This window comes from Parasteatoda tepidariorum, chromosome 5 (genome assembly GCF_982258835.1).
Source record: "Parasteatoda tepidariorum strain Cologne lab strain chromosome 5, Ptep-v5.0, whole genome shotgun sequence".
Lineage (NCBI taxonomy): Eukaryota > Metazoa > Arthropoda > Arachnida > Araneae > Theridiidae > Parasteatoda > Parasteatoda tepidariorum.
In genome coordinates this window covers 103,628,291-103,654,946 of record NC_141759.1, presented here as the reverse complement: position 1 = coordinate 103,654,946, position 26,656 = coordinate 103,628,291, and the positions used below count along the sequence as shown (strand labels likewise).

The 26,656-nt window shown below is 28.8% G+C and overlaps 1 protein-coding gene across 4 annotated transcripts in view; it reads right to left on the bottom strand.

The window, feature by feature from the left end:
- Nucleotides 1-26,656, bottom strand: part of LOC107440642 (plexin-A2) — a 526,176-nt gene continuing 499,520 nt past the window's right edge. For all 4 annotated transcript variants that reach the window (XM_087164666.1, XM_043049324.3, XM_087164668.1 and 1 more), the window contains 15 exons: nt 26,283-26,413; nt 22,935-22,994; nt 21,941-22,018; nt 21,403-21,469; nt 19,704-19,850; nt 17,908-18,097; nt 16,285-16,388; nt 14,504-14,600; nt 13,509-13,606; nt 11,327-11,416; nt 9,383-9,552; nt 8,236-8,448; nt 5,915-5,990; nt 4,943-5,017; nt 1-3,572 (listed from right to left, as the gene is read on the bottom strand). In XM_087164666.1, the coding sequence (XP_087020792.1) occupies nt 3,471-3,572; nt 4,943-5,017; nt 5,915-5,990; nt 8,236-8,448; nt 9,383-9,552; nt 11,327-11,416; nt 13,509-13,606; nt 14,504-14,600; nt 16,285-16,388; nt 17,908-18,097; nt 19,704-19,850; nt 21,403-21,469; nt 21,941-22,018; nt 22,935-22,994; nt 26,283-26,413 (1,698 nt within the window). In that variant the 3' untranslated portion in view covers nt 1-3,470. The remainder of the gene's footprint in view (nt 3,573-4,942; nt 5,018-5,914; nt 5,991-8,235; nt 8,449-9,382; nt 9,553-11,326; nt 11,417-13,508; nt 13,607-14,503; nt 14,601-16,284; nt 16,389-17,907; nt 18,098-19,703; nt 19,851-21,402; nt 21,470-21,940; nt 22,019-22,934; nt 22,995-26,282; nt 26,414-26,656) is intronic.

The window sequence follows — 26,656 nt, the reverse complement described above, 5'->3', positions numbered from 1 at the left end:
TGCAGCAATTTTTTTATACTTCATAACAACGTTTAGTATTTTTTTTTTTTTTTTAAATAGGCTTGTGGTTTTGGCAATACAAGCTCGTGCCATTTACACTCACTTCCACAAGCACTGATTGTAGCCAAGCTTTTATTTTCCCCATCAAGTTTCTAGCAGGCCAAGAAAATAAAAACAAAACGTTCGTAAATTCACTCTCAAAAGATCTACAGCTGATATAGTCCATTCCTATTGCTTTTCAGTAGCACAAAAATGTCAATAATACTGTGACAATATCAATACAATATGTTTCAATGCTGTAGGGCAAAATATTAGGAGACTTCGCTATCATTGGCCAGTTGTAACAGTGGCCACTGTTTCAAAAATTTCAAACTATTTGAAAAAAATTTTTGATATTAAAAATTTTCCTGATTATTCCCAGTCAACTCGGGTATGAATACATTGCAAATGTTCATTATCCCGAGAAAAGTCTGGCACAGAATTTTTTAATCACGTTTTTACTCAGCTGGAAGCAAAAAAAATAAAAAAATCTATCGTGATTAGAAAATTACCACGTTTTGCTGTAGGATTGTGACTCAAACGCGTTTCATGCGATCGTATATACAATATAACGGAATTTACATAGGATAAAAACAAACAAAAATAGTAAAAAAAATGGCGCATCACTTTGTGTTGTCCCTTATTTTAAAACATATCATCCAAAGACTAATATGTAATTGCCAGAGATTACTCCAGATAGTAAAAAAAATTAATGGTAAATAAAATGTTTTTTACGCATAAAAAAAATTTTTTTTTTTCAACTTAAAATACTAGTGTGTTATATTTTGTTTTAGTTCCTTGTATTTATTAACAAAATTAAAAAGTATGTTGATTTTTTGCTTTTTTTCTCAAAAAATTGTAAGGAAAGCGGTTAATGATGTAAGGGATTTCGTGTGCAGCATTTTTCAAAATATGGGAAACATTACAGGTTTCATTTCTATTATCAAGAAAAGCTTTGAGGAAAAAAAGAAAAAAACACACACACAACATTTTCAATTGACAGTGAACGTGAGACGACTGGTTGACAGTTTTCTAATCTATTGAGTTACCTTGTGGGCTGTGTGAGACTGTTTACTTTGGCCTATACCGGATGTCGTACACTATACCATCGAGCTCTAACATCAAAAATAAATAAATTTTATTCCTTTACGAAATAGAAACTTTGCACAGACTGATGAACATTAAATTTATTGATGTAAGGAATTGAAATATTTTTGCGAAATATTGCACAACGTGTAGAATATTCCTGACTCGTATGGCCTTCTAAAAACAAACAAAAAAGGCGATAAAATATAATCATTTGTCTTTCATCAATGATTAAACTAAGTTTCGCTTTTTTTAATTGACATTAAATAAACTTAATAATTAGACAATTATTTTTTTTTATTAATTTTTAAAATGCGAAAACAAAAATTCCATTTTAGATTACTGGAAAAAATATTCTTGTACAGCAAGTTTAAAATTTTCATGACACTAAATATACACAGAGAAGGTATTTAATTAAAAATATAAAATTCGTAAAGAAAAATTTTCAAACACTATAAATGAAATAAAATTCTTAAAAATTATTTTTTGTTTAAATTTCAAGTTTATTTAATATAGTCAATTTTTTAAATTCTAAATAATGTAATGAAGGTGAGTAAAAACCTATTTTTAAAGAGATTTTTTTTTTAGCAAAAGTCTACATTTTAGAGAAATTTTTTAAAAAGGAATAAAACAAGAATTTTTTTATCACGCCAGGAATAACAGGCTAAATGCAGAAGAATATGCAGCAAGGCAACAAGCATGACTGCTAACATGTAAATGGGAAAAAAAATTCCCCAGATTTAATGAAATATAAGTTTTCTGCTAACTATTGCATACTATCTAAAACAGCTTCGACAGAACTAATTTCTGGGATATTTAAAATTAAACAAAAATTATATAACAGTAATAACTATACATTTAAATTGACTAATATTTTTTTCTCCGATTGACATTATATAAAATTGAACGTAAAATGTTTTTGCTATACTTATAATTTTGACTGGTGTATATTGAAACAATTTTAGATAGTAAAAAGCTCCTTAATTAAAAAAAAATCTGAACCGGATAAATATAAATGTTTGCTCGAACTATCCATCCGAAATACTTAATTGTATACTCAAGCAAGCAAAAACTAAAGAAAAAAACATTCGATTTTAATTTCGATTTATTCTATCTTTCTTGGAATTTTTTTTCAGAAACTTTCCCAGTTTCAGAAAATTTTCTAAGATATACAAAAACTAGGTGGCCATAAGTAACAGAAAATGTTCATTACAGTTTGCAACTAGGTACATATCACATAAATTCTTGACCAAGAAATAAGTAAAAAAAAAAAAACCTGACCTTAAATGAGTAAAAAATTATAATTTTTGCTTAAACTATAAAAAAATCCAGAAAAATTAACACCTACGCAACAAATCATCATTACGGAAGTCACACGATCATCACATTGTCTAAAATGCTGCCCAACATTGTTACATAACATTGTATTGTCGCAATATTCTGTAGTACAATATTGTGTTACTCTGAAGCGTCGGAACGAAGGGAGCGGCCAGCATTGTGCAATCACAGTTATTAAATAAAAAGGAACTATAAAAAAAAATTATTACAAAAGGGAAAAAACAGAAGAAAGGAATATTTTTTTTCCTCATTGGAAGACACACGAAAAAGTAGCATCGTTGCGATGAACATCGCAACTCAGTTGGGTGTTAGGGACTCAAATGCAGGATTTCCAAAATTAATTCCAAAGCAGGCGTAGTTTTGGAGTCAGTTGCCTGCAAATTGAAGAGCTTAGGACGAAGCAATGCAAGGCACTGAAAATGGCTTTTAAATCTTGATCTTCTTCTTTCTATATCCACGCTGAAATACTAAACATTGATATATGCTAGGAGGGCAAACACTAAAGCACCTCCTATAATATATTTTTTTTTCAACTATACTTTATCTGCTTCTTGATCTAGAATGAGCACCATTTAACTGCTTCAGACGCATGCAGTTTCCCTCTTATACAAAAGTTTTTTTGTTTTCTCGTAAATTGCACGTATGCTGAAGTTAGCGGTAAAAAAAAGTTTTTTTTTCTTCCCTCATAAATTGCACATATGCTAAAGTAGTGGTAAAAAAAAGTACTTTTTTTCACACAAATAAACTGTTCTTGGTAAAAGTACCTGTGCACTGACAATCCCAAGGAATAAATACATCGTGTTTATAAAGGTTTGACAATGATACATAAGAATTTTTGACACATTCCTTAGAATTTTTAAACATTATTCCTTCGGAAAAAAAAACACAAGAGGAGAGCAGTAGCCCCGCTACTACAAAGTTCTTTTGCACCATATTATGGGGGATGGGTGCATTTAGAAACAGAAGAAATGGAATGTTTTAAATTGGGACTATTGTGTAGACACATGTCATGCATCAGACTCTCCACACATGATAGAAAGCACCTGAGCGAGTTTCCACGGCAACTTGTTCTTAGTGGAAAACTCATCTTCTTCCAGTGTTTGTATGAGCTAAAAATAGAAAAGAAACCAATTAAATATAAAACTCAAACTACATACTTGCCAACATTGGAGAAATAAAAAAACTGAGATTTTACTAGCGACATTTTTTTTAGGCTACAAGGAAAATTTTGATACATCGTGCATACTCATGTAAGTCAAGAAGAAAGTAAGTTGGAATTAATATAAGCACTTACTTACATATAGCAAAGTAAAAAGAAAGTATATAAATCTTAATCAAAAGAAGATTTTTTAAAATCATTATATATAATTACTTAAACCATAAACACTCATCATACTGCAATACTGTCAATAGCACCATCTGTTGAGGAATAACAGAAGTATTTTTGCCATCAGCAATAGCCCCCTTTTATTATTATTTTTTAAAAATTTCTTCAATAAATGCGGAGAAAATTGAGAATATAAGGGGGAACAAGAGATAGTCATAAAACACAGGAGTTTTCGTTAAAAAGCAGGAAGCTTTGCTATTGAACAGTGGGCACTTCTTAAAACAGGTTGCCACATTTTCAAACATTGAAAGTTTGAAATGATAAACCGCTGATATTAATAATGAAAGGTCTTTCTTTTAAAGCATTTATCAAAATATGGCAAGCAATACAAGATTTATTTCTAAAATGAAGAAAAACTAGAGTGAAATAAAGTTAATTTATAATATAACCTTTATAATAATTCCATATTTATTAAAATAAATAAATAAATAAATAAAAAGCAAAAAAAGTCGCAATTATATGGAGACTATTAATTTTGTCCTATGCAATGTACCATTGTAACTTTAAATGAACAAATGTAAAGAAAATAAATATTGCATGTTTAGTTTTAAAATTAGCTTTATCTGTTTCTGCTTTTTAAAGTAGATAAACAAGATCTATATCTATGTGATCACGTGACTATTTTTATATTTTTCTTTCCTTTAGTTTTTAAAAACTTGTTCAATAGATTTTTTATAGCTGAAAAAATAAATTTAATTTCTCTATATTAAAAAAAAAAATCAATACAATTTTCTTCCAGTTTTGTCATTGTCCAAGCTTCAGAAGACAAGACTGGCCTGACATGAGTTTTGAAGATTAAGAACATTGTTTTCCTAGAAAGAACATAAGATTTAATAAATCTTTTCAGCCCATAGACAGCTCTATTTGCCAGATAAGAGTCGGTTTTACATTGCAGGTGTCATTCTGTTGTCAATAGTAATAATTCATCCTAAATAAGTAAAATTCCTTACTGTTTCAAATCTATAAGAATCTATTTTAAGATAAGGATCTTGGACTCTAAGATACATTTTAAAGCTAACACTATGCTACTCAATTAAGAAAATTGACAAACAGTGTTTTAGAAATTATATTGAAAGCAAAAGAATAACTTACCTGGTCATTGTATTTCACTGCATAAGCATAAAGATCATAAAGTGCTACATTTGTGTTGAACTCGTGGGCATGAAGCTGGGAAAAGGTTAAAATTTATTATAATTAAAAACTTTAAAAAGGTTTACAATTAAAAAAACTTCGTCAAAGTTATTTTCTTATTTTTCAATTATTTATCAATAATTCTAATAATAAACAAGCGATAAAATTAAAACGAAAACAGGTGAAACAAATAAAAATTATTTTCGTATTTTGAATGAAATAAATTTAGTACAATCACATTCAAAACATTTTAATTTTTTATAAAAAATGTGAATAATACAATATAATCTTGATTATTATCTAAAGTAATTTGTCTTAAAGCAGAATAAAATTGTAATGTATGTCGCAGAACAATTTATATTTGGAGTAGAACACCTTATATTTGGAATAGAACTAATTATGCCTTAGTCCCTGTACTGTAAGTGGTACTGTAACTAACTGTAAGTGGAAAATACTTATTTACAGCTATAACCCTAGATAACAACAGATGAACTATTTATGCCTCTGTAAGCCATTTATGTCTTTGCAGAACTATTTGTAAGATAAAAATTTTCTATGCTCAATATAGTTTAATTGCGTCACTAAGTATGACAACAAAATTTTATTTAATACTTGTTGATACAATGAAAAAGTTCATTGCAGTACATAATATTTAAAAAAAAAAAAAAACAAAACCTACACTTGATTCTAGGAATGTTTAATATATACAATTCATAACTAATTGCAGTGTAGGAAAGAAATTATACGAAAATTAGAAATAAAAGGTAATCCAATATCTTAAAATTAAATTGTTGCTGTTATGAAAAATCAAAATATGTTAATTTGTAAGTATAACATTAACTAATTTAACTATTTACATAATTTTGTCGTAAATTACAACAGAAAAAAAAAATTATACCAGGAAAGAAGTTCAAAATGTAAAATATGATTTACCCTAGATTCCTCAGCAAGCATAGCGTTCATGTCTTGATCACTTATTGCTGCCATATTTTTAATATCTTTATAATACCTACAAAAAAAAGTGTTTTATTTTAAAGAAAACATTAATATGATAAATCAAGATATATCAATAAATAAACTACATCTAACCGCTTAAGTTAACCAGCATATAATCAGTATAGCACTCTTAGTATCTTATGGCATAGTGAAATACCTCTAATATTAAGGCAAATATTATTTTACGTGCTCTTATTTTTGCTGTATTAGTAATCAAATTAACTTATAACTAATTATACAATTATAATTCCACTTAATTTTAATTAAAAATTTACTTTTATTGATAATATTAGCCATTATAAAATGATCCAGAGATTTTTTGGTTCGATATCATAGGGCAGAGTTGCACATGAGAGTGCAAGAATCTCACCGAACCCAGCTCAGTAGACGTACATGTGGACTCAGAAGTATTTCATCAAATATGTAAAATGATTGGCACTTTCATACTGTATGGACAGGCAGTACGCCGAAATGGATTGTGAAAACGTGGAACAGAACAATATGGTTTGCATAATGGATTTGGAAATGGAAAATTAGCCCTTTTTAAAAACACTCAATGAAAAAAAGCACATTTGAATACTTTTTAAAAAACGCTACGCACCATGTTTTATGTATTACTTCAGCTAAGCAGTTAATCTTTTCCAAAATGTTGCAATTCTTTGCAACATTTAATTACAAACATTTGAAATACAAACATTTTTAACAAAGTCCATAAATTTAAAAATGAGAATTTAAAAGAACTGTAAGATATATATATACATATATAAAGAATATTATAGAATAATATAAAGAATCTTAATAATATAAACAATCTTATAAAAAGAATCTTAAGATTTTTAAATGAAGAATCATAAAACTATCAATGAAAGAATCATAATAATCTATCTAAAAAAAAAAAAAAAAAAATAAGGAATTTTAAGACTAAAAAACGTGCCAACATTATAGAAACAAAATAACGGAGATTTTACTAGCAACCTTTTTTAGGCTATGAGTTTTGATACATCATGTATAATCATGTAAGTCAAAAATATGTATATAAATCTTAATCTAAAGACTTTTTAAAACTGTTATTTATAATTACTTAATCCATTTTAGGTCAAGCATAGAAATTTTATAAATTGTGGTATTGTTTTCATTGAAATATGCATTGCATTCATTATATTACATTACATTCATTAAGACACAAAAAACATTTCGTGTATGAAAATTATAATTTATTTAAAAATTAAAATTGTGCATATAAGCACCACACCAAATCAGTGAACAAACCATTTAGTTGAACGCTTGTTTTTTTATGAAGTTTGTTTCAATCCTTTTTATGTTTTATTTACTGACTTACAACTTCAATACATCATGAAAACATATGATAAATCTCAAAAGCACTTATTATACATTTTCAAAAAAGTTCATTTGTCAATAACCCGCTTTAAGTTAAAAAAAACTTGAATAATTTAAAAATTTTTCAACAGAAAGTTTTTACCCCAATTGAATTACTATTAATTTATGAATGTCTTTAGAAGTCTTTTAAAATAGTAGAAAAATAAAATTAGTGAAAAATATACATCATAGATTTAATAAAAAAATATTTATTGAAATGGTGCATTTTCGCACCTTTGGCCCAAAATGTATGTTGAGTAATGTATGTTGATGTAATGTATGTTATGTAAAACTATCAACATACTGCAGAACTGGCAATAGCAGTATCTGTTGAAAAGTATCGATCCCAACAGGGGATATCAGGGGTGATTGTGAGCCCAACTCAAAAATCCTGAAAATTTCTCCAATAAAATCATTAATTACATATTTAAAAAAAATTAATGTCTTTATAAATTTAAATCATTGATATTTTCAAAACACCAAATACTAAATGAATTATATGCAGCATAATTTAAATGAATATATAATGCGTAAGTTTACTTTTATCTTTAATCACATTTATTATTCTACCAGAAAAAATATTTACAAATGCAAGAGATGCCAAGTATAATATTTCTAAATAAAACATTTTTTTTAAAAATACATAAATGTGATCAATAATTTCTTGAAACTTTTGGATCTCGGATTTCCGGAAACTTCCGGATCGCGTCAATCGAAAAATCCGGATTTTTTTCGGAACACAATCATCTCTGGGATATTTTAATGCATAATTCTTTTTTGTTTTCTTAAATAATTTATTCAACAAATAAGGAGAAATATGAGAATATACAGGTAAAGAGGGGAGAGTCATTTTGAAGGAAATGCTGTAAAATAATAAATACCTCTCGACCCAATCTTTGTAAACAGGAATGTCCTTTGCGTAGAGAAGTTTGCTACTGGGGGAGTCCTTTCCTAATCTGTGGTCTGATGTGGAACAGGCATCCATGAATGTCTGGGCAACAACAGACAGGCAAGAATCTACTATATTTGACTTGTGACTATCAAATACGAAATTAGGATTCTTTATAAGGTTCACCCAGAATCTCAGTGGAAGGCTGTAATATGAAACGGAAATCATCAAATCATGTGAATACATTATAATATCTCCAGTGGCAGAATTTATTTGAACTTTCTGCGACAAATTTCCCTAGCATTAATATTTTTTTTAAAGATACTTTTAATTATAATAATTACTAATTAAAAGTAACAGAAACATTGTGTTTACAGAAGAAAGTATAGAATAAAATTGTATGAAAACTTTAATTGAAAAAGCTATAGTTTTTAATTCAAATATTATAGGCGCTTTCTCGCATTTTGTAGGCGGAAAAGTGCTCGATTATTTCCCCTTTCAAATTTTGTAAATTATTACAAAAATTAAAATTTGTAAATAAATTAAACGATAGTAAATTAAAATTTGTACATAAATACATAAAATTTGTAAAATCTGTGCAGTTACTCTAAAATAAAGATCAACGACAAAATCACACGAATAGGACTCTTTAAAAAAGATACTCAAACAATTGTGTGTAAAACATGCTCTCTAAAGAAAAAAACAGACGAAAGAACATAATTTCTAGACCGAACTATCTTTTAAACTTTTGCGATTTCTGAATTTTTAATTTTATATTATTAATTTGAAATTCTAGCTGAAGCCAGCCATTATGGTCTTTTTTTTTTTTTTTTTTTTTTTTTTTTAAAATCACAAATGAGAGTAGAAAAATCACGATGCTTTCTTCACTTTCTGAGGCACAAGAAAGATATCTTTGAAAAATATTTTTGCAGAAAAAAAAAAACATTTTTCGAGAAATTATGCAGAAAGGAAAACCAAAATTGTTCCCTTCCCAAATGCAAAAGCTCTGTAACATTCTCTGGAAATGTTGCCGCAATTCTGCCACGGGGATAATATCAATTATAATTTTTAAATAAAATCTAACTTAAGTGTATTTTATGCCATCTTAACATAGCAGAGAGAAAATAAAAAGTGAGTACCTGTTGGACTTCCATGTGTGTACTACTTCAGGATCTGTGATGCCATGATTGAGTGCTTGATCATCTAAAAAATCAAACATGTATTTGATGGCTAATGGCAAGGCACTCCCTCGATGAGCTGTGGAGAAGATTGTTTCAAAAAGATCATCCACAAACTTCTGCAAAGTACCCTGTGTGCGGATTAGAAAAAGTGTTATTGAAGTCATTTTGAAGAACTACTTAAACAATTCCTGTAATTCCAAGTTCAAACAAATGTGGCATCAGGCATTCAGAAAATGTAGGTACAAATGTGCGTTTGAAAGAAAATAACTTGAATTGCACTAAGATTGATGCCTATTCACTTTTGGATAAGTAAATAATATATCAATTTTCATAATAAAACAATTTGATAAGCTATATGCATATTAATGCATATAGCTTATAATATGCATATAACTTTGGCAGCTATATACATATTAATGCATATAGCTGCCAACATTAATAAAAAAAATCCAGTAAATTTTACGAAATAATATAAATTTCCAAGCAATAAATTTTCTAAAAACTCTATTCCAATAGAGATTTCTTATCAGTAACTTACTCAATTTTAGGGAATTTTTTAAAATGCACAAAAAATCGAGAGAATTTTTATGATACCAGTAGACCATAAATTGGTAACTATGAATATGCAACAAACTGTCCCACACATTTCAATTTACTTGCTTTTTTTAAAAAAAAAGATGAAATAGTATCAATAAAAAAAAATTAAATAGTATCAATAAAAAAAATTATGCTTTTAAAAAAATCCTTAAAATATTAACCTATTATACAGGAATTTCACTGAAAAAGTGCACTCCACCAACCATTTGCAGAGGTTCCTTAACTCCTGCATTGCACTGCAATCATATTCATAATCTTACATAGTTTGCTTTCGAAAACATTTTTGCTTCACTAACTACCAATTTAAATATATTTGAAATGCAAAAATCTTAAGAATTTAAATCAATTTTTAAACTTAATTCCACTTAAAAAAGTTTTTGGTCAATAAATAGTTATTGAAACAAAATATTTTTAATTGAAGTAAATGACAATAAATTGAAAACTATGATGAAAAAAAGTAATTATGTTTTTTAACCCTCTGGCGGTTAAGGAAATGGGCAAAATTGGGAGAATGTTTCTCCCCTACACACAGTTCCCCTATCTATTAACATGGGAAAACCGGTTTTGCTATGCAGAGAAGACTGCAGGTTAAAATGTGACTTTTTACGTGCAGAACCGTCAGTGGGTTAAAAGAAATTATTATTAAAGATTCACAACTTAGTAAAAAACAGAGTTATAAATTTCAGAACTTTGAGCTAACGCTGTGAAACTATCATTATTATACAGTATACTCTCGAAATCCTTGATACGTCAAAAAAATATTTGCCCCCTTAGCATTACATATCCACCTAATGTTAATTTGAATTTTTATATTGAAGGATTTCTTCTCGAAACCTTGTTCTGTCGAATTATTTTGAAAAAGGAAAATGAATTTTTTCACAAAAATCACAGTGTAAGTTCATAGTAAACCAATTATTTTCAAATTATTTTTGTCTTACTTTATTTTAGAATTTTTCTACTTTTTAGAACATATTTAGTTCTGAAATTGTTATCTGAAAAAACTCCCTATCTTGAAACTTTTCAGCAGCCCTTCACCTTTGAGATATCGAGAGTAAATTTTAAACAAAATTATTTTTATTGAATCTGCACAAGTAAGATTAAAACATAATATAAGAGCATTTAGTTTGTTGATATGAACTTTTCCTTCGTAACCTTCCAATTTTTGTACTAATTATATTACAGTTTGTTTCAGAGTTACCTAGTTCATACGAGAATAGAATTTTCATTCAGAACTTTGTCAATTGCCTTAAGAATTAAAATATGCAAGAAATAGAAATTAAAAGAGATTAGAAATAAAAATCTTACCTTTGTTGCTAATAAACGTGTTAAATAAATTTCTGAAACCATTTTGTTTCCTCTTTCACCTTCTTTCTGTTCTGCATCATGATGCCTCACCTAAAATTGTTAAATTCAAAATAAATATTTCTTTTTTGAACTAAAAACATTTAAAAATCAGTATAGACCCACAGTCCAGAAATGAGAATCAAACTTTTTCAATCTTTTAACAGGGTTCTTACTTAATTTCAAAAATAAAATTACTTGTTTTATCTATACAATGTAATTTATCATTGAGAAAACAAGACTTTATTTTCAACGTCAAACATCAGATTTCATGAATAACAAAATATCACTAAATAACAAAAATATGAAAAGTTTTACTGAAATGAGGAATTTTCATCATAATAGGCATTGGAATCATGGGCGATACTCTAAATAAATTTAAAGACTGAACTTAATTTTTGACCAATTAATATGATAGATACATGTTTTTTAGCAGCATTTTTGAGAAATTTATAGCTTTTTTTACACAAGAATGATATAGATATAATATCTTTAACTTTATTACTTAAAGATGTATTTATTTTTCCTTTTTTATGGCAAACAAAACAGAAACAACAAACAACCTCATATCTTTTTACACCAATCTTTATTTCCTCCTTCATTATCAAATTTTGTCCTATTTCTATAATTATAATTTTTTGGAAAATAATCCCATATTTTTTTTAATTGATTAGGCAGAAAATAATAGTTCACATTTTTTTAAAAGAAATAAAATTTCTTATTCTTTAAACTTAATTTACAAAACTAAATGGGAATAAATATTAATTGGAAGTTGGATTTCATCCCACTGATTTTTTTCTCAAGACTGATTTCAGTCCTCAGGATTGAAGAGTAGTACCCCTGATTGGAATTATTTAACCTGAATCTCAATAAATGATTATTATTACCAACAATTGTAAAACTGGTTATTTTCCAGACATGAGACATTTTTGATAGATCACATTAATGTTAACTTTGATTTCTCGAACCAATTTATAACCCAAATGTAATTTTTCTATTTTTAAATGGTTTGTAGCTAACGATATTATTTAAAAATGGTACGGTAGCTCAAACATTTCATAAATTTGGAGATCACTGCTCTATTAGAAGTATCTTCAGTCAAACTTACAGGATGTTTGGCGCTTTTGAAATAAGATAATGTGCCTGGATGTTTTTTATGTTTATAGAAATTTCAAATTTGCCATTTAGGACTCATGATAACAATTAAAACTGGTTAGATGAAGATTCAGAGGTTTTCTTCAAAATAGGGCTCCCTAAAATTTTTAGATAAGACTGATTCAATAAACATCCATGGGTTAGAACAGGCTTTGCACTAGACTATGCAGCTTCATACCATACATAGAATACTGACAGTTTCATCAAAAGGCACAATTAAATACATGGTGTAAGACACTATACGTCAAAGTTTTTTTTCCTTCTACAAATACTATAGCTATAAAAATGGTTATAGATAATCTCAAGATAAACCAAATAAGAAAAAACTTTTTTGATGGGAAAAATTTAATTTTGAATTCATTTTTGTTGAAAATGAATTAACTGAATATTGTCCTTAAGTCCTTAGCACTGAAGGGATGATGCACAAACTGAAATTTCACAACTTTTGAATATGCAGATTCTACTTTTCATTCAAAATTTAGAAAACTACTCAACTATCTTGTGAGGTTTTATGCCTGCTTTTCAAACTTATAAATTATTATAACTTAAATAAGAATTATTTTTTTCTATCGTTTAAAGTTCTTAACTTATAAACATAAAATCAAAAACTTTACATAATCATGATAAAATAACTAGTTTCTGATAAATATTGCAGAGAAAAAAATTGTGAATTTTTTGTAATTTAGAACGACAATCGATACGGCAAAGAAAAAATATCTTTTTAAAAAATAGAAAATTAAACACTTTTTACAAATCCCGAATAAAAAAATGCACCTTTAAGCATTTTTTAAAAATGCTATGCACCCTGTATAGCTACGGATTTCGAAAATGATATAAAAAATAAATAAATAAATAGGAAGCAGATGAATTTCAAGCTTGAAAACTGTAATAAGGAGATTTTCAAATATTACATAAGAACGAAATGGGGAAGAGTTCAAAATCATGCTGAGGAAATATTTGAATGACCCCTATTTCAAGAAAGATGTCTTACCAAGTGCCAATATTTGTAGCCACCTTCAGGATCATGATTCATAGGTGATGTTGCTCTACTTAAAGGAGGACTAGTTTTTAATGCAAAATTTAATGTTTCTGAAAGCAAAGAAAATAAATAATGATAAACAATTTCTTTCAAACAATTTAGAAAATAAAATTTAATATAAATATTTTCATACAGAATTTTAGGGCAGGGGGAGGAACAAAATAAATCTATATAAATTCTTCATCAACATTGTTTAATTTACTAAAAAAATGAAAGTATACTTAATGGTATTTATACATAATTTAATCACACAGAAAAAAGTAAAGTAATCTATTCATACAGAAAAAAATAAAATAAAATTGAAATGAATTGAAAAAAAAAAATTTAATTCATTTAAAAGTAAAATTGAATGCAAAACAAATGTATGCAAAATAACAAAAATTGATAATTCACTTGGTTTTGGAAAGAAAACTGTATCTATACATTTTGACAAGATATTTCCTATTTTTGATAAGAAATTTTTGGTATGTTAGTTTGCAGCTTTTCCTTATGCCTGAAAATTTTTTATTGTGTTAAATTTTTTGAAATTCATTTAAATAAATTTTCTTAATTTTTTTCCCCTGAACGTAGTTTAAAGCATTGTTCTAATAAAGCTTTTATTCGTAAAGAAAATATGAGAAAAAATGCAAAATTAATTGTAAATAATATATTAAAAATAGTTTTTGAAAGAGTTAAAGTAATGCAGAGTTATTCATATCTATCTCATTGTTTATAATGCATAGAAATTTCACAATCAACAGATGACCGGCTTTATTGCCGCAGTACAAGCTGATGAAGCCTTGATTTTTATAAAATTATTGGGATTTGAAAAATCGGTTTCTATACCGTAATAATAATATAAGAATTTATAAATTCAAATAATTTTCACCATACAAAATTAAAAATAATTTTAAGTCTTAACAAATTAATTATGAATGTAATCAGAAATTTATTTTAAACAAAATTACCATATTTATGAGATTTCTCTAATTTGTCTGTCATGATAGTTAGATTATACATAGATGATTGTTTTGGCACAAGTGTCAACAATGCACCATCAGGGACCTAAAAAGATATTAAAAAATTTTAAATTATTGCAGATATAAATATTAAAAATAGTAAAATTAGATATACCTAAATAATTGTGGCCTTGGTTTAAAAAAAAAAAAACTATCAACATACAACTACTTAGTTTATATATTTTTCTTTTAAATCCAAGATTCCTCGGGATGTCAGTTTGTTGTGGGTGCAATTCGTAGCAGTAACAATTTGACGTGGGTACAAATCACAGCAAGCATAATTTCCAGTGGTTTTAATTATTCAGGAGGGTATTGTGAGTTGTTTATTGTTGCTTTTAAATAGCAAGAGGTATATGCACAACGCTTGCATAAGACGCTTAAAATGATTGCAGGGGTTAGTCCTCAGCGGTAGCACAATTATTTCGTGAAAAAAATAATGCAAAAATTTGTACTGTCGTGACCATATTTTGATATAATTTTCTACCCATCGTATTTGCTGATTAAAATATTCTACATAGTCCAAATTTAATTTTTTGAGCTTAATAATAGCCTAAAACATATTTTTAATAATTATTATACTTTTCTTATTTGTCGTCCATTTAATTTCAGTTTACGAAGCGATAGTTTCTGAATTTAAAAAAAAAAGTTACTAAATTTAGCTACTGCATAGGAAAATTAGAGACTTTTAAAACAGACCCTTTGGGTGCTAAATTATGGAAATTTGGACTTTAAGATGTAAGACCAATAAAAGTTTCAAACAAAATTTATTTCGAACTAAATGAAAACAGAACATTGTAAATTTAACTAAAAATATTATTAATGTACTATCTGAATGATTCATGAGGCAAGCTTTAAATTGAGCTAATTAAATGCTGCAGGTGGAGTACGGCATAATATTATGACAAATTTTTCAGTTACCGTCAAAACGTTTAAGATGCAAAAATTTTATGTTTAGACTGAGTTCAAGATTTCTAGTCATTTGCTATTACAAAAGAGTTGTTATTAGGAAAACACATATTTTCTGAATTTACAGCTGGCTGAAACAATAACCACTGTTTTTCATGTTCGATTACAAATTTGTGCAAGAAAAATTAAAATTACCACACCAATATAAACTTTTGCTAAATGCTTGGAGCATAAAAATAAATAAATACATGTTTTATTTGATACTTTTGACAATCATGAACTCAGACAGTTTGTGAAGGGAAAGTGGATGAAGGTGGCATGAAGAAAAACTAGACAAGTTTCTAAAACAATTACGATAGTGTTTTAAAACATATCTTCTTTATGAATGGTAATAACATATTACAGTACAGACCCCGTTATCCGGAAATCAGAAAACCGGAACAAAATTCGACAAATTTTCCAGCCATTAATAAAAAAAAAAAAATTTTTTTTTCCTCATAAGACTAAGATTTTTTTTTCTTTTTTGAAAGATGTTTACCTTACCATCATTTTGGAAATAATCATTAGTGTATTACTTCATCGTTTTTCCTTCTTTTTAAGATTATTTCCAAACATGTTTTTTTTTAAGTTGGATTTAACAATAATAAAACGGCTTTTTGTAGCGATTCAGAAAACCGGAAAAATCAGTTATCCGGAATAGCGATGGTCCCGATCGTTCCGGATAATCGGTTCTCTACTGTACTTTTTTAAATATTACACACCTCTATCCACTTACTCCATTAAAGAGTTTTCACATTTAAAAAAAATTATGAAAAGAGTATTACTTTGTAATGAGCTAAAGTATTGAGCCTTTTCCACTCTCCTTCAGTTTTTGTAGTGGAGTCTTCATCTGAAAGTGTGAGACGCCCTGAATTGCCAGCTCTCCACTCTGAAATACAATTTTCATTTTTTAAAAAATTTTTTCTTCAGCTAATGAGACAGAAAAACTTTTTAAACATTTACAACTATTAATGATTTTTTTTTTACCCATTTTCACATTTCTTCCCAATATTTTAAATATGGTACTAAGACACAAATTTTGAATTGCACATTTGAGCAATAACTTTTCAACAAAATTAAGTTATTCATTTTTTTGCCTACCTCAGTGGTAGACAGATCATGGGTTAGAATTTCCTTATTGTTGGTCTAGCAATGGGAGATTCCCTCTTCATGTGACATAAATGTGGGGTAGAATTATACATTTCATGAGCCACAAAGGTTTACATGTCCCACTGTTTGATCCAGGAGATGCTTTGTATCTTCGGTTGGGGTCAAAATTAAATAGGTAGGTAGGTATTTATGTCCTGAGTTCGCTAGGTTTAAGACAGAAAGGATTAATCCATGGTTGTCCTGTCTAAAACCTGTTTGTCCAAAGCCCTTTTATTCAAATTATGTCACAATTTGTAAAAATATTGTGAAAAATAAAAGGCTAATTTTTGAAAAAACAACGGAATAAAGGCAAGCTTTATTAAAAAAGTGTTATTTTTAATATTGCATTATTTATCAGTAATAAAATCATTTTTTATTCATATTAAAAGGATAAGGTATTCACTTTTGTTGTTTCATGAATTGAGGAGCTCATGTTATTTTCCTTTAATAAGTCAAAGCAAATTGTATAATAGGTATCAAATATTTATAATATGTAATTATTATGTATACAATGGTTACACACATAGAATTTCTTATATTCTTTACCTTTTACCAATGTTCAAGGTTTGGGACACTTTAAGACAGTAAAAACCTGTCCAAAACCAGTTTAGGATGTCCAAAAACCCCAATCCTGTTTACGTCACACTAGAACTGCACAATGAGCTATTGGCGACAGTCTGGGAAACATTCCTGAGGATGATCTGAAGACATGACATTGCAATTTCGATCCTCTGCAGAGGGGATGGCTTCCGTGCTTTGTTAGCCCGACAACCTATGCGGAAAGTCGAGCATTTTATGGGAAACAGTTTAACGAGAACCGATACCGACGGTCCCTACGCAGGCTGATCAAAGCGATCACTCACCTACTAACTGACCGCAGCCAGTGATGCTCGACTTCGGTGTTCTACTGGGATCTGCAAGACTAAAACTAACGGTATATTTTTATTACAAATTTATGGACTGCACAACTGTACATTAATTTTATCGATTACCAAATAGGCTGATAAGTTGAATAGATTTTGTGCAAGAAGCTGATCAAATCTAATAACAAAATTAAATAAAGCTTTAGTGCTAATCTAATATCCAAAATCTATGAAATATATGCATGCTATCCAAGATATATGCTCCAATTTAATATCAGAAATTAAATAAAGATTTAGTTGTAAATTCAAAAATTGGTAAGCTGTGCAACTCTGTTTATAATACAAATAAAAGTGATGAAACGGAAATTTGTAACCGATAATAAACGAGAAATTTACCCAAGTCGAGTCCATCTTTACTTGGTCTCTGTGAGAACTGTGTGTTCCTGTAAATGGCGTCAAGTGATTTCTCTTTCACCTGCGAAATTGTATCACAATCTAATACTTTGACTGGTGTCTCAATGTTCTCTCCGTGAGGTTCCAAACCCTGTACGTACACAGTCTGTGAAGACATCGACACGTACACCGTCTGAAACAACAATCAGTTCACACATTTATGACTTAAAAAAATTAACAATACAATGACTTAAATCACCCAAATAAAAAGTCATTGATTTAAAATATTCAAATAAAAAAAATGTCAAATATCATTTGTCATGTTTTTAAAGAAATTGAGTAAAGAGAAAGAAAAATAGGATGTTTCTAAAGTAATAAAATGAGTTTGATTTTTTTTTCATATACAAGATCAAACAATTCATAAGACTAACAATATTTTTATAGACAATTTATAAGACTTTTTTTTAAGGAAAATAAAATAAGCAATGTTCAGGATTAAGTAACTTTCTTACAATTTAAAATTTTCTGACAGAATGCATGCATTTAAAAGAAAACTTTTTTTATCTCGTCAAATTAAATATATAAAAACAATGTCATATTTTAGAAAAATATGAATGCAATGAATTTAGATAAGATATTTTTTGGTATTATATTCCTTAGTAATACTTATGGGCAAATGAACGACCCTGTTTCAGCCATACACAATAAGTAATACACAAAATTAAATAAAACTTTACAAAGTTATTTTAGATATATGCCAATTGTTTATCACATCTATATAATTGTCAGTTCCACACATTTCATTTTGTAGATTCAGTTTTTTCGGTAACACTAATTAATACACAGTAAGTAGTATGACAGTGACTCTTGACCAATATGTCTTAACTTAGTTGTGGGGGAAACATCAAAGACATTGTTTTAAGAGCTTAAAGAACATATTTATGCAACAGTATGTGTGAAACTATAAAAATGTGTGGAACAAACTCTGCTTGTCGACTTGTATTACAGATGCTTGTTGTGAAACAAACATTTGCAGGTAAAAAAAAACTTTGAATATTCAAGTGTCATTTATTGTAATAGAGTTTTATAAAATATATTTAAAATAGGGTCACTCATTAGTATTAATACTGTATATTTCAATTCTTTTAGTGCCATTTTTAATAAAATTGCACATGAAAATATTTTTAGTTTTTCTGTTACAGGTGAGTCAAGCACCAGTTATATAATTATAAACAGTAAAAGCTCGACCACACAGAATGCAAGATCATGGGCAAAAGCAGGATGCGCAAAAATTCGAGAACACTAAAAATCTAGATTTTAATATAACCTTACTTAAAAGAGAAAAAAAAAAATGCTTAACTAGCAATCGACAATTGTAATAATCAATGTGTATACAAATTAACAATAAAGGAGAAAAAATATAAATTGTCCATAAATATCATCATCAATGGCTCGGCAGCCCAGGGTGGGCCTTAGCCTTCAAGAAGTTTTTACCAGGCCAACCTTTTTCCTGCTAGTGTTTTTCAGTTTTTAAGACCAAAAGGTCTTTTTCTAGGCCATTTATCCATTTCAAAATCATTAAAGATATTAAAAAAAAAAAAACAGGGAGTTGCATTGCTTCAGAATTAAATGCTTGATTACAATTCAGTGAAATCAAAAGAAGGCATTTATGGAGAGTTTATTAATATATTTTACAATGTATTTTCAGAAGTTTGTATTCATCTTAGGAGAAAACAGAAAATTCCAGTTTTTGGCTAGTCACATTGTTATAAAATGTAATAAAGGGGGAATGAACGCACCATGCTCTTGTACTCAATAGACTGCCTGATGAGCTTCTCTTCAGACAGTGAATATCTGGCCTCACTGGAGACTGCATCTACTGGTCCTTTATCTACCTGTTGCTTGATGGCCCTGTACAGCATGAACAGAGGCTCTCCAGCACACTCCTGAAACATTCAATACACTACTCTCAAATACAGGTATTTGTCAGAATAATAAAAAAATATTGCTACTTAACATATAGTATTGGAAAAGAAAGGTCAACTATTTAAAGGGTTGCCACTCATATCTGTGAAAAAAATTCCGTTTTTCCCGGCATATATTATACACATTATATTATGAGGAAACACACGAGCACTATACTATCCTAGGATAACGATAGATACAGCTCAATATAAAAGAAATAATGCGATAATAAATTAAATAATTTAATAAAGCAAGCCAAATTATAGCTTTATTTTATCTATGGAATATTTAAAGATGAACTATCATCTTTATATATTGGATAGATCGCGCTTTGAGAGGTTTGCATTTTTAAAAGCCGAAAATTCCGTTTTTTTTCTCCAGTTTGTAAGGAAAAATTCCCTGCATTTTCTAGGTTTTCCCTGTGGAATGGCAACAATTTTGCCTTGACCCCCAGTTGGGTTCAAAACTGGCTCGATATGGATCCTATAAGAATATACATAGAGAAATCAATATTGGGATGACAAGTTTTTTGAATATTGGTCTTAGAATTCCCTATATAGGGCCTACATTGGCTAATTAATGGATTTAATATATCGGGTGAATCTGACAATTTTATATAGGACAATATTTTTTAATCATGATCAAATAATGACTTGAAAATGCTTGAAATGTAATAAAAAAGAAACAGGTTTGGAAATAAATAAATTTACACAATAAGTACAGAAAATTTCAATAGAAAAATGACTTTACTTCAGAGCTCGAAAAACCGCCCGTCCTCGGCGGTAAAAAAAATTCCCCGGGGACAGCGAATTTCTCGAATTCGACGTCCGCGCGGATAGTCATTTTCCTGTTAATGTTCGCGATACATTTTCAATTTTTGTTTTCTTACAAGAGTCTAGCGCCTATTTATGAAGACCTAATGCAGCAAAATGACCCACAATACAGCAACATACTGGGCATGGTGGAATTGATGTTTTCTCTGTCTGGGAGTACTGCAGTGGTTAAAAGGGGCTTTTCAGCAATGAACTTTAAAAAAAAACACACACATTACGTACTGGTCTTAAACTAGAAGCGTTAAGTGCAATTATAAAAATCTACTTAAATGGAAAACCCTTTTCAGATTTCTGTGCAGAAGCCTCTGTAAATCATTGGCTTGATTGTGGAACTGGCAAACGTCATATTTGATTCATTTAAAAAATGCAGTACCCTCGGATAACTTGACATTCCAGATAACTTGACCTTCGTCACTTAAATTATTTCATAAAAGAAATACTAGGTTACAATTAGTAACCTAGTATTTCTAAGAGAAAATTATATTTTTATTTATTTTGAAGCTACGGGTTAGTTTCAAAGGAGGACGGGTACATTGTTGGATAAGCCGTCCTCAAGACGGGTAAAGTTCTGAGTTTTTTCGAGCCTTGCTCTACTTAATTCAAGAATATTTACAATGTAAAAAGAAAGACCAATAAAATAAATACAATGGTTTTTAATATACTCTTGACATAAAACAAATATGTTGAAATAAAAACTCACTCTGAGGAACTTGTATAAAAGGAATGTGAACCAAGCAGAAAGCATTTTTTCAGCTACAGACTCTGTTCTGTAAAAATAAACAATTCATGTTAATGAAACACAGAGTACAAAATAAGTGTTCACTTTTTGTCCGTTAGATCAAATAAAGAGAATTAAAGACAAAATGCATAATTACTACTTTATTATATATGGGTATAAACCTAATAGCAATAGTATGCATGAAAAAGTAACATATTAATAAAGTAATACTATTAAATATGAAAATAATATGTAATTAAAATTAATACTATTAAATATAAAAGAGAAACATTAAGTGCTACATTTTTTGAATATTTGCTAACAAAAAATGATAATTCCTATTAATTAAAGGAAAAAACTTCTTCTTACAGATTATTAAGAAAATGCTCAACAACCACAATTTTTATTACTCAATTTTGACTACAAAATCACAGTAATTATGGATTAATAATTGCACATTAGTCGGTTATATACAGTAAAATTTAGGTAAGTTACAAACTAATTTAACACATCTACATACCTTCTCAGGAGCAATTTCGGATGACTTTTTCCTTCCATGCATTTCTCAATTAGTTCAGCCACTAGTGTTTTCAAAATACTGAAAAATTATAAAAAAAAAAAAAAAATCACACAAAAAATATTAGCATTTTAAATACTTAACTCAGTAAACTCTTTATTATTTTTTAGATTGGTTTGCATGACAACTTTAGATAACAAATTTTGCTGATAATTTGCAAAAGGAGAAATTTAAGGGAAAAAATATGCATGTTCATGACACGATTTTTTATATTTTTCTTAACACAGTAATTGGTGGTTTTTAATTTTCTTTTCTGCTAGAAGGATATTTGCTAGACACATTTGCTGTTTAAATATAACTAGCTCAGCTAAAATATTCAAACACAAACCAACAAGAAGCAAGGCTAGAAAATAACAAAAACTTTGAAGAGGCTGAACACTTCAATAACGTTGATTTTAAAACAATCAAGAAATTCTACTAGCAAGACCCAGCAACAAGAAGAACAACATGGAGAAGGTCAAAGACCACTGTCGACTGTCTTGATGAGGATTTTTGAATTTCCTATCTTTAATTTATGAAACAGTGCTAATAATTTAATTCAATGTAAATGGGATTAACAATATTGGCAGTTGACAACTAAATATTATTATATGTTAAATTCTCGGAAAATATAAATAACCATACTCTTCAATATTGAGACCAATTTCCTAATCAAGCAAATATAAGGTTGTATAACTTCTGACAGTAAAAATAACAATATTGTAATTTTAAATTTTCACATTACAATCCTTCGAGATACTTTAATCTTTTGTTTACGGCGCAATCGTATGATGAAGGTCGCCATTCTGGTCAACTTGTTATACCAGCCAGAGGCAAAAGCTTAAGTAGAATTAACAATCGTAAATATTAATTATTAGGATTAGTAACAACACAACTTGAATTGAAAATAAACAGTATTTTTAGCTAGAGAAATAATAAAAATTATAAAACCACTTACTCAGTGCAGTATTCCATTTTTCCTTGCAATGTTACCATTATCAAGGAAGCAACATTAACTCTAAAAAAGAAAGAAGAAAATATTTTAGAACATTAGCAAAAAAGATTTCAAGAATTGCACTTAGTAGACTATCCTTTGTTTATTTTTAATGAATTGCTTCAAAATTGCGGGTTTTACATTAAGTTAAAAGGAGACCCTAAAAGTCAATATAAACATTTGTGGTCAGTTTGCAAAGTGTCCGGAAAGGAGACCTTTTCGGTAAACGGACGTGGGATGCTCAAAATCCTCCATGGGGGAAGGGAACAGACCCTATACCCTGAGGGTGGTACATAGCGAGTGCACAAAAATATCGTAAATATTAACTCATTGCTAAACAATTATTGGACTAATTTTGAGAAAGTAATGTTTAACTTTAATAAAAAGTTAGAAACTAACAAAAAAAATTTGTTAATAACGCAACATTTCCCCCCATTAATCCTTTGAAGGTTATGTAAGAATTCGGTTCTCATTCAAACGTTGCTTCATAATGCGAGCAAAAGAGTTCCGCTCGAAAGCAAGATTTTGACCGAAATGATTAGAAACGAGCACTACTTGCGTATTGAAATTTTTCCTCAATGCGCACTGACGAGCTGAGCTCGTTTCCCATTATTATTCTGCATAGATTATGTAACAAACAAATCTTATGCATGAAATGTGGCTAGTTTTACCGTCTACAAATGGCTGTACGGGTTCCATGAATTTCTTTTCATAATGAAGGGGGAAATGTTTATTTACCTTGTTCTTTTTCTGAATATTTTGGTGCTTTTTTTCGGGTGTTTGTAAAGTAAAATGGCTAAAAAGTGAAAGTTATATAATTATGATGATGACTATGATTGTTAAAGAATTTTAGGTAATTACTGTATTTAAATGCTTCATAAAGTTTTACATTAGTTGTATATATTTAGTCCTCTCAATTTAATATTTGTCTTATATTTATAATTTATTATTGAATAATTTAATTTATAAATTATTTTCAAGTATGCAAAAACTGTTATTTATGCACTGCAAATACTTTAAGAAATTTTTAAAACAACTCCCACTTTCAACAACTGTTTACTCGTAATACTGCCCATTTCCCTAACCGTCAAAGGGTTAATAGTATATATGTAAAAGCACACCTTGAAAAAATATTTTAATGATAATTTTTTAATTTTTGTAAACGGCCTAAGGGAGTCATATCCTTGTTTAAGGCACCCAACAATGGCCAAGCACCTAGCCCTGTTTCTCAGGGCTCTATCGTTTAACAGCTGTAGCATGAATGCCACATAATTTTGACCTTCATAAGGTGACATGGACATCACCTGAGGTAGTACAACTTTCTCCAAACTTCCACCCCACAGTAAATGAGAAAACTTTTCGACTTTGGGAGATTTAACTCGAACTTTGAATCAGCTGCACAGATCAAACTAACAACCTCAGGCTCTCTATCTTCGAATTGAGCAGCATTTTAAACGATTGTTCTACTGAAGCACCCCTTGTATAAATCCATCATTTATTAATAAGAAAATGCTAATCAAACGCAACATAATAGCTAATATTCATTTAACAATGAATAAAAATAGTCTCAAATTGAAATTAAAAATCAAATTAAGAAAATTCCTTTTCAATCACAATAACCTTGTTTTACAGTTAAGGATTTGACAATCACGTGTGTTGTCATTCAATTGTATATGACAGTGAGAAAAACAAATATATTATGAATCTTGCAATATTTTTAGAGAAATTTTGATTAATACATAAGAGTATTATTCTAGCTGTCTACACTAATCTACTCTCCAACACTGAAGTATATAAGAGACATGACAACTTAAAGTGATACATAAAATTTTGCAAATTAATTTTTAAATGTGTAGTTTTATTTTGATATACATTAAGATTCCGTACAAGGGAAAAAAACAACAAACACTGAATCCTCTTGAATAAATTTTGATCAACTGATCGGATCTTGAACTCAATCTTAATGGTTCCATAGGGTGAACCCTAATATGCTAATTAATTAGTATAGATAATATTTTAAATTTGAAAGTCAGGCACAAAAGTGTACTTTCTCCGAATAAACATACTTTTTGTTGTTTACAGAATATCTGACCCTGTACATAAAGGAGGCAATTAGGGAAATATGGTCACACTAGTTGAGCCAGGAGAGCATTTCAAAGTTTGGATCACTTAAGTGATTTTACTTTTTGTATATTTCGCCTTTTCACATATTTTTTTAAAGAGAATTGAAAAAAACTTTTTTCTGAAAGATGATTAATTCCATGTAAAAAATAATTCGTAATTATTTGTTTTTAATTAATTTATTTATTTATAAGAGTCGAAAAAGTTTTAAATTGCAAGACAGATAAATTATTACAGTGTACATTTGAAATTAAGATTTCTCAGAAACTATTCAACCGATTTTGTTCAAATTTTTCTATTTTTAAAACATAAAATTACATTCATGAAAATTATGTAATAATATGCATACCTTACAATTCAAAAATTTTTTGACTCTCATAAAATATAATAATGAAAAACAATAAATAATAAATTTTATAATTAAGTACAAAAATTTCAAATTCGCTTGAAAAATGAGAAATATGGCAAAATAAGCAAAAAGGAAAACTAACATTAACCCCTTGCACTATTTTCAAGAGACTGACTTGCGATGAAAAATTTAGGCCCAACTTGAATATCACGAGTCAGGCTCGTTATTTAATTTCATCTCAAACATGAATATCACAAGTCTAGCTTGTAATAGACATTTCATGCCAAACATGAATATCACTTGCCGCCGTACTCGTCGTCTTAATCTCGGGCTAAACAAGAACGTCGGAATGGGCTCTTATCTCTTCTTCACATGAATAGGTATTTTATATGTAGTTTCCTACTCTTTTATCCTCTGTGTGTCTCTCTCGTCTTAGGCTTTTTTTGAGAACATTCAGGTGCATAAGTTAGGCACAGCTTGTTTTGAATTTCAGCATAATTCAAGGGGTTAAGGGGTCAAAACTTTGGGCTGCTCTAATGACCAAACTATTGGAACTATATTTCCCAGATTGCGGCTACCCCCTATATTTTGGGGGTTAGAAATCCAGATCCTTTGAAGAAAAAAAAAGATATGTTTATTCAACAAAGTATGTTGCATCAGATTTTTTTACTAAAAATATCCCCCACACTAATTAGCACATTTCAGGTCACCCTCTCGTATCATTGAGTCCTAGTACATGACAATCCGATCATTAGATCAAAAATTATTCTAAGTGATTTTTTTAAGCACTGTATAAACATTTTATTATTAAGAACAAGTTAAGCAAAAGAAAGGAGTCTTACCTGTCGCGCATAGAAAAATAACGATTAGATTCTAGTGTGCGTATAAACAGCAGTAGAAATGTTTTATTCATAATGAGTTGACCAAACAAGCGCAGACCTTTCTCAATATAAGGCTTTTTAATAGGATCAATCTGAAATATAATTAATGAACACTTTCAGTTTCAAATTCATAAAATAAAACCAGGTCATCCATGTAAGTTGACCTCCTATGAAAAAACTAAATTTCTCTTGTGGTATTGTCTACTATTCAAAATCTTTCATAAGTGGTGCAGAATGTGAACAAAATTTCATTGTGTTAATGGAATAATATTCAAAACTAACCTAAACCAATAGCTGAACAGTTAATTACTACTTAGACTATAAGGGGAAAACTA